Below are 14,487 nucleotides of genomic sequence, written 5' to 3' on the forward strand. Positions count from 1 at the left end.
TTCACTGTCACTAGCCTCCTTAGAAGATATTCCTACTGCACAAAGTCAAGTTTAGCCAATGGCTTAGGTATTAAAATATCTAGAATTCAGGTGTGGTTCTTAGAATACAAGAATTATTTTGTAGTAACTGTACAAAAATATGTAGTTTTATATTCCATACCGACTTTTTGAAAAACATAGCAGGTACCTTTCCACAGAAAGAACAGTTGAACAATCCTCTATCATTTTTAATTATCTTTAAGAAATGCAATAGGCCAAAAACACAATGAAAGGCAGTACAGTGTGGCTTGAAAATTTTGTCCATACATCACAGAATATCTACCTGAAGATATTCATAAATCTAGGCTGCTATAATTTTGGCATAACTCATCTGAAGACAAGTAACTAGAACTATTTTTTACCTTTCCTTATAAAAAGGTCAGTTATTTGAACATTACTTTTACAGACTAAGACTATAACACGCACTTACAGAATACAGCTTGGCTCTAAAAAATTGTAATCTATCATATGAGGCAACAGAACAGTCATGTTTACATGGTAAAGTAAACTAATGTATATTATTCACCTCTTCAGAAACACTGTCTGATGATACTGCCTTTTGTTGTTGCTGTTGCTTCTTGAGCACTGCTGATCTCTGTACAGCAAGTATACTTGGACTGGACTTCCAAAACTGAGTAGGAATTGACATGTAAGTCAGTTAAACATACTGAAACTCAAGATTATGACTAATTATTATGACTAATCTCAATTTCATCAATACTATTTATATCACAACAAAATACTGCACACACTAATAATAATGAATACCATTTTAAAGCAGTGAGATTTCCTGAAAACAGAAAATTATGTAAGAATTTTTGAGACAGTTCTTTCACTAAGTTTAACAATAGTTGTGTAGGCATTGTTAATGTAAAACTTTTATAAAGAAAATTTTTAAGCTGATCCAGATAAACCTGTTCAGACTATTTACCTAATATGTTTTTGTTTCATATGGGAATAGTGAAATACATTAACAAAAGTATAAAAGACAATCCATAACAGTCTTTGAGTTTTATACAATGATTACATTATTGCCTTTCATATCTATAATACTATATATATATATAATATAATACTATAATAACATATTACTATAAAATATATTATACTATACTATAATACATAGAGAGAGAGAGAGAGAGAGAGAGAGAGAGAGAGAGAGAGAGCGCATATATATATGGGTGTTTATCACCTAAACAAATCCATACAACAGAGGAGAGTGCAGGTAATTTTGGCCCACTTGATTTAGGAGGGCAAAACATCACTTTTTCCTAAACTTAATGAACTTTCTGATACAAAAAGCAAGCTGTATGTAAGCTTGAATTTTTTGTATGACTATTTATTGATACAAGGAAACTAAGTATTACTGAAACAATGTAAAAATAGAATTTCAGAAACAGCAACATTTCATCTGACTGCCTTTGGTAAGGTTCAAGTAAGTTAGTGCTTCTGCATAACAAAATTTATGTAGGCATCTAACTCAAAATACCTACACAAGTGAGAATTTAAGAACATCAGTTCAAGTACTTGTCATGAGAAACTGAGACGAATATTTAAGACAGCTGCAGTACATGCAATTAATAACCAATTAAATTAAAATCTAAACACTTTTCATTTTAAAAGAAAATCTTTTTGAAACAAGAACAATGTTTTTTTCCCCATAAAGACTTCATTTGTATGTTTTGTTTTACCTCAGTTCCATCAACTTTTGGTGGTTTAGCTTGTACTTGTTTCTTCTCTCTAGATGTGTCGGACTCCGATTCTGATTGGCTGCCTGACTCTGAACCAGAGTCAGAGTCACTGCTCCCTGACTGGCTGCTACTTCCATCGCTACTGCTTCCAGAGCTTGAACCAGATCCAGAACCTGATGCTGACCCAGAATCATCATCTGATCGACTGCAATTAGAAGACAGTGGGATATTACAAAATGGCTAAGGTATCTAAAACAAGTTACTTTGGCTTCACCTACAAACCAACTATTACATTAGACCAGATACATGGGTAGCACACAAAAATATTGAGTTGATTAAATAAGATGAGATGAATAAAGGTCAAAATAAATAAGAAACAAGAATTCAGAGTTTAATCAGATACTTTTTCTGAAACCTAAAAAAGCAAGGATTAAAACAAGAATATTCTGATTAACATGGAGAGTCAAGCAAGAGAAATAAAGGTGATACAAATGTTTCTCACCTACTCACACTTTCCACCCCCACATCCAAAAATGCTTGTTTAGATCTACCATATTATATATATATATATACACCTTTTGACAGTAAGTATACTTCACACGTCTTTACCTGTCCAAATAAAATATAAAGAACTCTTGATTTTTTATAGATCAGCAGCCTCCCCTATTTATTTATTTATTCAAACGAGAGCACATCTCTTTAAAACAAATGCTACAATCTTATTTTGTTAAAAATAACAACAGTAAAATTCCCTATGCGGCCAAACCTGAATTTGTCACTGATTATAAGACTTGTGCTGAGGCACTTTCCTTATTTTTGAGCCTCCAAATTACTCCACCTAATTTTTCCACCTGCACTTTACACCAGATTTAACATACTTTGAAATCACAATATTTCAATGTTTATTTTATGACTATTCCAAAATATAAAAACATTTTTTAAACAACTTCATAAAGGTGCCAAGCTAAAATTTTAATCAGGTTAATACTACTGTATTTCAAAGATATCATGAGGAAAAATATTGTAATCATGCCACCACAGAGAAAATTATTTCATATTATTTACACATTGACTGCAAGCATTGGAAAAGCACAGTAATGACATTGACAAAATCCAGAAATGATAAAAGCTGGTATCAAGATCTACCCCTACCTCTGTCAGCACAATTCACCTGGCTGACAGTCAGCTGGGGATGAGTATACCTCAAAAAGCCATCTGCATCTACCTGCTTTGAAACAAAGAGAAAGAAACAAACCATGGTGAAGCTTCCTGGTTCTGAAGAGGGGGTTGGATATGGAGAAACCCAATGCTTCTGGCCTTCCTCACACTTGTGGAAGAGAAAACTGTGAAGCAACAAAGCTGCTCCCAAACGTCCCTTTTCTATCATAGAAAGTGGATTTCCAGGATGGTGCTTTAATTCTAACCTGACCTGCAAAATTAAGCAAGGCTGCCTCTACAGAAGATGAACAGAGTTTAAACTGTTTACCAGAAATTAAGGGCAGTCCACCATGATTTACTGAAGAGAGTTTAAATAGAATAGTGTTCTTGTACACAAATATTATCTTACCTTTAATGCTGGGTAAATTACATTAAATTACAGTATTACAAGCAGGTTATTTTATTAGAAACTTCTGCAGCTTTGTATTCTTGACCTGTTAGAGCAGGTCCAGAGAAGGGCCACAAGAATGATCAAAGGGCTGGAGAACCTCTCCTATGAAAAGACTCAGAGATAGTTGGGATTGTTCAGCCTGGAGAAGAGAAGGCTCTGGGGAGACCTTAGAGTGGCCTTCCAGTATCTAAAGGGTGTCCCTCAGGAATGCTGGGGAGGGACTCATTTGTCAGCAGGTGTAGTGACAGGACGAGGAGTAATGTTTTTAAACTAAAAGAGAGTAGATTTAGATTAGATATTAAGAAGAAATTCTTCACTCGGAGGGTGGTGAGGCACTGGTCCATGTTGCCCAGAGAAGCTGTGGATGCCCCTTCCTGGGAGGTGGTAAAGGCCAGGCTGCACTGGGCTTTGGGCAACCTGGTCTGATGGGAGGTGTCCCTGCCCCTGGCAGGGGGGCTGGAACTAGGTGGTCTTTAAGGTTCCTTCCAACCAAAACCATTCCATGATTCTATTACTGTAAAACAACAGCATAGTGAGGTGCTGTAAGTACACATAACGAGAACTGCAGACATTAGCACTAACTACAAATGAAGAAAATAGAGAAAAGAGAAACCTTGAGAGACAAGTAAATACCAGACAGACAAGTACATGACAAAAAGGCAACAAAAATGTGCAAATCCTACATAATCTTGGAAGAGAGAAAGGAAATCAAATATCTCAATGGAGGACAAAGCTTGCTCACAATTTTCACATGGAGGGCAATACTAAGGTACATTACCGTATTTAAGAAAGATGCAAAACATTGTGCCACAAGGATGACAATCAAGTTAGCTTTCCAAACAGTGGTAAAATATATCATACATAGTAACACAGTGCTAACCACAGGTTCGAAAGCACATAGAGCCAAAGGCAATCAAAATAATGTACCTCTATTCTAAGGTTCCATGGAGGAATTTGTTTCTAGAATAAGCCATCTAATGCCAAACAACTTGCCAACATTATGAAAAATGTCTAATTCCACTACAGGGTATAACAGTGGAGAAGTCAAAGGAAAAATGTATTTCCAGTCAATTTAGATAAGCAAGAAAAAAATATGTCAGTCAGATTCACAGTTGATGGGAAATTTTAAGTAATTTGATGTTCTTCATGATAAGCACGTGGCAAGTTCAAAAACAAAGGGACCATGAGAATAAAAAAAGTCTCACAGATACTGCTAGTTGCTCTGGAGTGAGATATTTAAAAAAAAAAAAAAGATTCCAAATTGTTTTCCTTATCAAAAGATCAACTAAATATCACTTAAGCTCTCTGTTAAGTTATAAAAACCCATCAACAGGTTCCAGAGTTGTCTAAGAATGAATTCCAACGAGGCTTAGTAGCAGGACCAGCAGAGTAAGAGTTCTCTCATAAACCCTGCTTCTCACAACAAACTGCTTTGTTATCGACAAGAGCAACCTAGTATGACTCAGCTGCAATAGTAACTACCTGATGAGTAAAAATCTTTAAGTCAATATTCAACCCATTTACTAATAATATAAGACAATAAAAGAGATTTACAGCTTAAAACAAAAGGATGGGAAGAAGAAGAAAGGAGGTTACAAGAAAGAGGAAGAACAAATAATAAGGTTCATAACAACTGATTTAGAGCTTTCCTAATGATATCATGTACAAAGGACAATGCAGGATTACCACTGACTCATTGGTACACAGAACAGAGAAAAACAGTAAGATAAGATAAAAGACTGTAGCAACCATCGCATTTTACTAAACACAGTGGAATAAAAAATAAACAAAAAATTAAGACAATACAACAAGGAGATAGGAAGAGACAAAGTGACTAGCAGCAAGTAATTTTAAATTAGGGAGAAGATTGCAATTTGCTCTTTTTAAACAATAATGACTCGGTAAAGCATTTATCAAATCTTAAAATGGTATGGTAGTATTCATACTAGTTAATCCAGAACTTTTAAAAAACATGTAAAAAGCACTATGGGAGTTCAAGAACATAAGACTACGGTATACTGAGCAGAGCTTCAGAGTTTACTTCAACTCTAGTCATCCAAATTAATGCAGATGCGTAAAAATACACTAGACCAATTCCTCGCGTGCATCATATGTTCCCAGAGGTCATGATGCAACCACCACACATAAAAAAAAAAAAAAAGTGAGATAAATAGATGCGACTTTTTTTTCTACTGATGCGCAGAGAACTTAAACTGTTAACTAGCCACAGGACAAGTATAAGTGGTAGGCTCTGAAGGCTACCGATACACACTCATTTCATCTCATACTCTCACTGCAAAAAATTATCCATTTCAAACCTGAGCTTCAGTATAATTTTGACTTGGAGGTGCAACCTCTATAAAGACAGTATGATAACCCAAACCCATCAAGTTCTCTTTTGCAAAGGAGGTAGGGAATGGCGTAATACATGAGTAAGTTCTGCATAACCAGAATTGCATATGCAATGAAGATAAACCATGCTGACACTACACTGTCAAAATATAACTAGAAGCACACTGAAGCAGTGGTCTCCAAAGCAGTGTGTGCACAACCCAGGGGGTGCTCAAGACAATCCACAGGAACGCAAAGAAAATGCTAGAACTCCTATTTATTTTTAATCTAAAGAAAGAAAAAATCATTTAAGTTTTACAAATATTTAATATATAGATTGATACTGGTGACCTCACTGAGTCTGTATGTCAGAGGGTCATACACTGGTTTGAGGTGTCCTGAGGAAGAGTACGTGCTCCACAATGCAGAGGGATGACAGAGGTGGCCTTCACTTTCATTTGCCTTCCGGGTATGCACGTAACGCAGCCTACGTGCGCCTGGTTAAGTGGGTTTATGGATTATATTACACAGTTCTAACCAAACCATGCCTTACAAAATGGAGAAATGACTTAAAAGAGTTCCTGCAAAGGAATAATGGACTGATGATAGATAATACTGTAAGGACAAGCGAACAAGAAGAAAATGACAGAGTCGACGCGTCTTTAAGTCAGTCACATTGCAAGGTAAAAAACAATGACAGTCTAATCAGATCTGACCAGAAGTTGGCCAAAAGGAAAAGCCAAAATTATCGAGAAAACTATCTCAAATATGTATTTACATCAACTATCATTAACAATGAACCTCACTACAAGTGTATAGAGTGTCTTGAGATACTAGCTAATGATATTATGAAGTCATCACAATTAGCGAGACATTTAAAAACTACCAGAGCATGAAGACAAACCTCTGTAACTTTTTCAGTCATTTTTCAAGTCATGCAATACTTGAAAAGTCATGTGACATGCTTGGTAGAGAACCATGGGACAAAACCCTTGAGGAAAGAGGGGCCAGGTTGGATGGGGCTTTGAACAGCCTAGTCTACTGAGAGGTATCCCTGCCCATGGCAGAGGTTTGGAACCAGGTGGTCTTTAAGGTCCCTTCCAACCCAAACTATTCTATGACTCTGTGATTCCATTCTCAACCCCGTACTTCACAAAATTTCACTAAATCTAATGATAAACATTCAGAAGGCCTCTTTTAAGGTTCCTTATTTAACAGTGAAATACTAAAAGCCACAGACTACTGGGTCATTTACTTCCTGCTGCTGTAAAAATTGCTGAAATAATGCACGGAAAGCAAAATGGTCACAAACTAACACACAATCCTTTGTCAGTAGATACTACCGAAAGACACATAGAAAATAATCATGAAGATTTGAAGACATAAACATTAGAATGAATTATACAGAGCGCAAGTTTGCTAGATGGTTGGATGAAAGTACAGGTGTTTCTAACATCTCCTCTCATGGATTCTGTTTCAATGATAAATACAATAACTACTTTTTTTGAGAACCACTGAAGGAAAGATGTACCAGAGAAGACGTGTTCTCAAAAGTAAATGAATTCCTTAATAAAAATAATGGAAAAACTGTGCTAATGTAACCACTGATGGAGTGGCTGCTTTGACTGGAATAAAACAAGGATTTGGGATAAGGGTTATAGAGATAGTACCACACATGAAAATCATCCCCTGTATCAATCACAGGCAAGCCATTGCAACAAAGAATTTGGAGCTAGAACTGCACAGAGTGCTGAAGGATGCCATTAATGTGGTTAATTCAATGAAAACAAGACATTACAACGCTTTGTAATGAGGTGGGAAACGACCATAAAAATCTTTTGTATCACAGAAAGCTTCACTAGCTGCCAGCCAAGTGCTTCAGAGTGATGCACTCAGGCTAGCTTGTTTGTTGTATAATGAGCGGTCACCACTACTATGCTAACTAGCAAATATCTTTGAAGAATGTAACACTTATGTATCCCTTACACGTAAAGGTGAAATTCTAACAGTAAGTCAAATAGCACCTGCATTTTGAATACAAATGTCTGGAAATGTTTCCATTACTATGTGATGATATAGAGGGGTGCATTAGGAAGGCCGTTGCCAGCAGTTTGTGAGAGGTAATCCTCCCACTCTACTCAGCCCTGGTGAGGCCACACCTGGAGTACCGTGTCGAGTTCTGGGCTCCCCAGTACAGGACAGACATAGAGCTGCTAGAGACAGTCCAGTGGAGGACTTTTAACAATGATTAGGAGACTGGAGCATCTCTCTTACAAGGAAAGGCTGAGAGAGCTGGGCCTCTTCAGCCTGGCGAAGAGAAGGCTGAGAGGGGATCTTATCAATGAATACTCATTGAAGTATTTTAAGGGAGGGTGTCAAGACGACAGGGACAGACTCTTTTTGGTGGTACCCAGCAATCGGATGAGAAACAATGGGCACAAACTGAAACACAAGAAGTTCCAGCTGAATATGAGGAAAAACCTCCTTACTGTGAGTGTGACAGAGCACTGGAACACGTTGCAGAGTCTCCTTCTCTGGAAATATTCAAAACCCACCTAGATGTGATCCTGTGCAACGTGCTACAGGGGACCCCACTTGAGCAGGGTGGGTTGAACTAGATGATATCCAGAGATCCCTTCCAACCTTAACCATTCTGTGTTTCTGTGATTTTATTGCCAAAAGTGATGCTCATCACCTACAAAAAAATACTATGTCTGTACTCTTAAACTTAGAAATAAATTTGTAACCTGTTAAAAATCTTCCAAAGAGTTTCAGTGGGTTTTGAGCCCATTCGTTGAAAGTATGCAACACCTTCTTCTTAATTTGCAAGAACATATAGATACTAGGGAAGATGAAAATTCACTAGCCAAATTTCAAGAAAAGCCTTTGTATACTTAGTGTATGCGATTAAAGGTATGTATCAAGACTTAGTAGATGTAGCCAATGATGTGTTTCTTCGATTTAGATCTACATATCTTAGTGAATTACCTTTATCATCTAAGGCAGCCATTAAAACAAAATATTAAAATAAACTGATCTTAGAATCAGGCCTTCAAAACACTATATTGCGAAGCTTTAAACCAAGATTTTAAAAAGTAATGAAGAATGTTATTTTTTTAGTGAGAGCAAAAAGGCTTTTTGTACCATTAATAAATCAAAGTATTTAAAAAATATTATCTTTATTCTTTTTAATTTCTGTATTTTGTGTTTTATAAGGTACTTGTTAGCGCAACAGCACATGTACATTCATTTATAAATTAATATACATACATTGGAGGTGTTTGCTTAAAACATCTTTATTGATAGCAGCAGTGTACTAACAAAGTATTTGGAGACAACTGCATTATAAGATTCTAAAAAAAGAAAACATAACAGAGAGAGGACTCTCCTTATCCCTAACACTGACACTTTAAGCAAACCTGGGCTATCAAGTATGAACATAAATCTGTAATCCTTTTCATGGGATTACCTATGACCCTCTACTACATGAGCAGTAATTCAGATTATAACCTAGTATGCTAGATGCTATCCCTAGAAGGATGGATGGATTTATTTAAGAAAAGGTGCACACACACAAACACATTTGTGCATAGAAGAAGAAAAGTTAGATCTATCATCTCCTCACCAGTAATCAGGGAACTCAAGAAGAGGGAATTTAGAAATTTCTCTTTAGATGTTCCTACCTTGATTCAGAATTTCTGCAGTTTTCACACAATTTGAACAATGGTACAGGCAGTAGTATAAACTACTATCATTTGAAAACACCTTCTCAGTCCTCACCAATGTATTCAGCTGTTGGTGAGGGTTCTACAAGATTAAGTTTTGCTGACATCTCTACTGCTACCCTCTCCAACCTTGCCCTAGCACAGTACCCCTCAGTGGTGTCAGTAGAGGAAACAGATTCAGGTTTCAAAACCCTATCAACCTAAAGGGCTGACAGAGCAAAAGAAGCAAGCTGGAGTGAACTGGTAAGTATTTCTTATGACTGCTATCCTGAAACCAAAATATAAAACGAAGCAAATCAGTCCAGAATTTAAAAAGTTAAATCAATTTCAAGTGAAAAGGACTTTTTGTTTGTTTGTTTTTTTGGCAGTTTTCAATTTCAATATGCATACACTCCACATCGCATCATGATAGAATGCAACTTCTTTTCCAAGTGCCTAAAATGTTGTATTGTCTAATACCTCCTCACCTTTCTCCACACAAAGCATCACTGAGTTTAGAGAGCTAGTACACCAGAGTTTTTAAAAATACAATTGTTGGAGTTTTTGAGGTTTACAGGAAAAGACAAACAGGATACAGAAGTTTCATACAGATTCTTAGTAGCTCAGATGTAATTTTCTCAATTCACTGAAATGGATGCCTTTACCAACAGTTATAAACAGGGCAAAACCCAACCATAATCAACTCGAGGGAAGTCTACATACTTCTTAGAATTTTGAGAAGACAAGCAATCTCTCACTCCAACCTGTATCAGCAGAAATGGTTTAATCCATCTTGAAGTGGAAAAGCAAGGAAGATACAATCTAAAAAGAAAATACGTTTACTTTCTGTAAATCATTGGAAGTTAACAAGTGACAAGTGAGAGGCATTTCATTCTCTTTGCTTTGAAATTTGACTTTAAAATTGATGTTCCATTAAAAAAAAAGGACGAAAAAAAAAGATCTGTATGACAGCCAGTTTAATTGCATTAAAGAAACAGGACCTAGGTTCTATAATAAGGATGTTAAAATATAAGTTCCGAGAGATAGTAGCTGTCAGGTATTCATAACACCCTTGTCATTTTCCTTTCCATATTTGTGAGCTTCTTTAATTTTCCCTGCATTTCTTGAGGCATGGTCTACAAGCAATTCCTTCTAACTAAAGAGCGTGAAATATTATCTGATGTAGTCTAGCCAGTGTCCATAATTTTTCTAATTTTTCTCACAATCAGTAATGCTCATTAGTGCAAAGTAGCACTGCTGACCTCCACAAAATTCATCACCTGAACTGGCACCATTAACTACTGAGATTATGGTATCAAATCCCTAGGAATAGGACACAAGGACCATTAACAGTGAAATATTTCCTTAACTCAGAATACTGTTATAATTACCTGTTACCTGCTGCCTAATGCTGGTATGTAAATAACATCTCAAAAACAGCAGTTCCGGTCTTCTGCCCATCAGAGTTCCCCTTGCTTAAAAAGAAACACAAGTGCCCTCTCTCTCGCCCCCTTCTCTTCCTGTACAGCCCAGGGTCATTGCCTTTGCTTAATATGCTTTTATTGGAAACAGTTCAGCAAAAGGCAAAAGAGAACACCATACTCACCATGCTGTGGACACCTTAAGTAGCATAAAAGAGAGGGCTTGGGTTCAACACAACCAGCTTTTTGCATGTGCACCTTTATCTTTTTTTTTCCCCCTCTTCCAAAAAAAAGCCTAATTGAAACTGGAAAATAGGAGGAAATCTCTGCTATCTTCAGGCACCTAGCATAAATTAGAACACTGTTGACTTTTCCTTACCCTTTCTGAATATGGTCAAGAAAGAGACTCTGCTGGACAATCCAGAGTCATGGCCTTTCTTCTTTGGACTCTTTCTGTTGAAAAATCATCCATATCTTACACATAATCCGTGAAAAGGGCAGTAATACAAGGGTTCACTCAGTTAACTTTCATCTGGGTTTGTCAGTTTACCCTATCCCACCCTTCATGTTACTTCCCTTTGCTCTGGTCTTGCACTGCTGACCTTCTAGCCAACTCTATCCTGTGGTCTAACTTGTTTTTTTTCCTACCTTCTTTACTGAGGAAGGCGCTTCCAAGATACAAACATCAACAGAAATTATAAACACTATCAAGACTAGAATATGATGTGTTCATGGAAAATAACAGGGTTAGGCAACAGAAGCTACAGAACAGAGGTTCTGTTAATATAATCTATAAAGACAATATTCATTAACTGTCAAAGAGCATTTGTGCTCCTCTAGGCACTTAGTTCCGTTACTTAAAACCGAATTCCTGCTTTTGTAAATCTCTCTTTTAAATTTAAGAGTATGTCGCATAAGCCTTCTACCCCTTGCTCCAAGCAAATTATAGGTATTACTTGGTGATAGATGAGTGGGGGCAACAGTAAAATGAAAACAGCATCATGTGATAAAAGGATTCCTTAATAAGAAATCATTCATTACATACACTGTACTTTGTTCTACTGAAAAAAAAAAAAAAAAGAGACAGCAATACACATGGCTGCACGAAACAGTTACTGGAGCATCATAGGAATATGAAATAGAAGCGAGTGTGATGGATAAAGCAATAATGATGTTCTTTTTGGTATTGCTTGAATGAGACTCCTTCTCTACCTTGCAAACAGATCACAGCAATGACGACAAAGTTAACACACAGTAAAAACCTGCAGTAGCAATTGTGTACATTAAAAATGAACAGTAAATTCCCAGGACACGATTTCTGTGTGAAAAAGTGTAGTTTCATGCATGCTGACAAAATGAGGTCACGTTTATGAAGTGTACTTTTCAAAGTATATAGTCAAGAAGCCTCTCTCACCCCTAGTCCTTGAGTCAAGTAACTGCATTTGTATAGTAGCAATGTCAAATCTGATTTGGTATGGAAGACTGACACTGTGACATTTTTGTTTGTTTCTAAAAACACTAAACAAGCAAACAACAAACAAATGAACGACAACAAAACTGTCTCTAGGTACACCCAATACATTTAAGAAAAATAACTGCATTTAGGGATGCATTTTATTTTCAAACTACTTTGCAAGAAAAAGTAACACAGCTTACTCACAGTACCAGATTGAATAATTTTCGCACGTGTTTCTACCTGCTAATTTTTCAACCTCCCCGTAAATACCTATGAAATGAAACTAGAGAATGCTTTGGAGAGATAACAGGCCTAAAAAGACAAATCGTTAACACCAAAACAGACTAAAACCAAGTATTGTGTCACAGAGTCATTAGTTCTTTTCAATACCCCTAAGTTTAGCTTTACTAGCTTACCCCTTAAAACAAGGTCCATCTGATATGAACACACAGTGAGGAACAAAGACTGCTAATTCACAAACAGCACTTGGAAGCCCTGGGATGAAAAGCAACACAAGTTATGTTGCAAAAGAACTATCTGAGCATTTAGACCTCTGTGTGAGGGCTAGGTTAACAATGGACCCAAGAGACAACAATTTATCACTGCTGATTTAGAGTGCACTCATTAGGTTAAGCTTCCGTAAGAGTCTTCTGCTTTAAAAACATCAGGAAACAGAGTATCAATTTAAGCAAAATAAAAGTTCAACACACTAAAAAAAAAAAAAAGTGAATTTCTGCAGGGTCTTCGAAAAACATGTGAGATGACGGTGGACTATTTTTTCTTTTTTTTTTTTTTTTTTTTTAATAAACCGGAAGTTGAAGGAAGACAAGTAATTAGATATAAAAAGGCCAATCAGAATGAGCAAAAGTAATGCTAAATGCCAAATTCTTAAAACTTAAAGTTCACATTTAAGTTTATTCAGGGAAATGTTATCTAAGATATCTTAAAAAATAAAACAAAACAACAACAACAAACCCACTTGTACTCAATTTGATTTAGATGCACAGAGAAGAATTACCTTATTCATCAGTACCAGTAAAAAGCAAAAGGGACAATAAGTACAAGGTTCAGGCAATCAAACATTATTTCCCATCCTCAGCCACTAGGAAGTCTGAACTCAAATGAATTTCCTGACAAATGCCAACAACTCAAAGGACAGTAAAAGATACACTGCATTTGTACATAGTCCCACAGACTCTCTGATGCCACTACTATAAACTTTACCTAAAGTAAAGGTATCAGAATTGTATTCTCCATCCACCAGCTTTCACTCTCTATGAACCACATCGCAAGCCTTTCTCTAAGAGCCACAAGTCACAAATCTTAAGAGCACAAAGGAATTCTGGGAATACCTCACAGGCAGGAGGAGATACCAGTGGTTCCCCAGGGGAACCACTACACTGCTGGGCAATGGAACTATCCTTCGGTATGCAGCTGTGCTAGCTGCAGCACGTCTCTACCGGGAGCACCTTCTGAATCACCAGCAAAAAAAAAAAATAAAAAAATGTATTAAATCTAAGTCAGTCCTGTCCCCCTCCAGTAGTAAATAAATAAATAAAAAACACTGAGATGCTCTGTCTGGTGAGGTCTGGTGTATGCACTAGCTGTACCATAATAACTTAATTCTTAACGCTTCATTCTGTATTAAGGAATGTGAAAAGCTGGTATCAGCTAAAATTTTGAAACTCTCAGAATGGTGAAACAGAAGCACGTATTTGCCAGCCCAGTTAGGTTAGACAATGACTGGGACATGGAAAACTCAGCAGGTGTCCTAATGTCAGCTCTACATGACATGCACAATGAAAGCTGTACTGTGAATTTAGAATTTTTTCTTTAAACTGGAACGGTTTCCAGACAAAACAAAACAACAACAACAAAAAGAACTTTGGATTTGATACATATTCTGTCTGAACTTTTTAAGATAAGTGAAAAAACATGTTTAACTTAGACTGGGATACCTTATCATGTTTCAGTGTGTTTTATTCCACAAAAGATAATTCTTGATAGAATGGCAACTTACTAATCAAAGAGCATATTACTGGTAACAGAAGAGAAGCACTTACTTTATACCTGCTTGCCCTTCACAGTAAATTCTACAAGTAGTTTACTTTATCTTTCAAGAATTTTTATTGATCTCAGAATTTTCCTGCACTAAAGTATATATTTATATGCAGTTTAAGGTACATACTCTCTCTCGCTATATACACACATTTTTCTTAATATTACCTATTAAATT

General features: G+C 36.4%; 1 protein-coding gene and 1 long non-coding RNA gene across 3 annotated transcripts in view; one reads left to right on the forward strand and one right to left on the reverse strand.

Moving 5' to 3' along the window:
• LOC136789032 (uncharacterized) overlaps positions 1 to 14,487 on the forward strand; it is a 761,292-nt gene that overhangs the window by 281,368 nt on the left and 465,437 nt on the right. The gene's annotated exons all lie outside the window — the stretch shown is intronic.
• Positions 1 to 14,487, reverse strand: part of CHD1 (chromodomain helicase DNA binding protein 1) — a 54,743-nt gene that overhangs the window by 33,715 nt on the left and 6,541 nt on the right. For both annotated transcript variants that reach the window (XM_066987927.1, XM_066987926.1), the window contains exons 3-4: positions 1,731 to 1,935; positions 566 to 670 (exon numbers count right to left, since the gene is read on the reverse strand). In XM_066987927.1, coding sequence (XP_066844028.1) covers positions 566 to 670; positions 1,731 to 1,935 — 310 coding nt within the window. The remainder of the gene's footprint in view (positions 1 to 565; positions 671 to 1,730; positions 1,936 to 14,487) is intronic.

Source organism: Anser cygnoides, chromosome Z, assembly GCF_040182565.1.
Source record: "Anser cygnoides isolate HZ-2024a breed goose chromosome Z, Taihu_goose_T2T_genome, whole genome shotgun sequence".
In the NCBI taxonomy this organism is placed as follows: domain Eukaryota; kingdom Metazoa; phylum Chordata; class Aves; order Anseriformes; family Anatidae; genus Anser; species Anser cygnoides.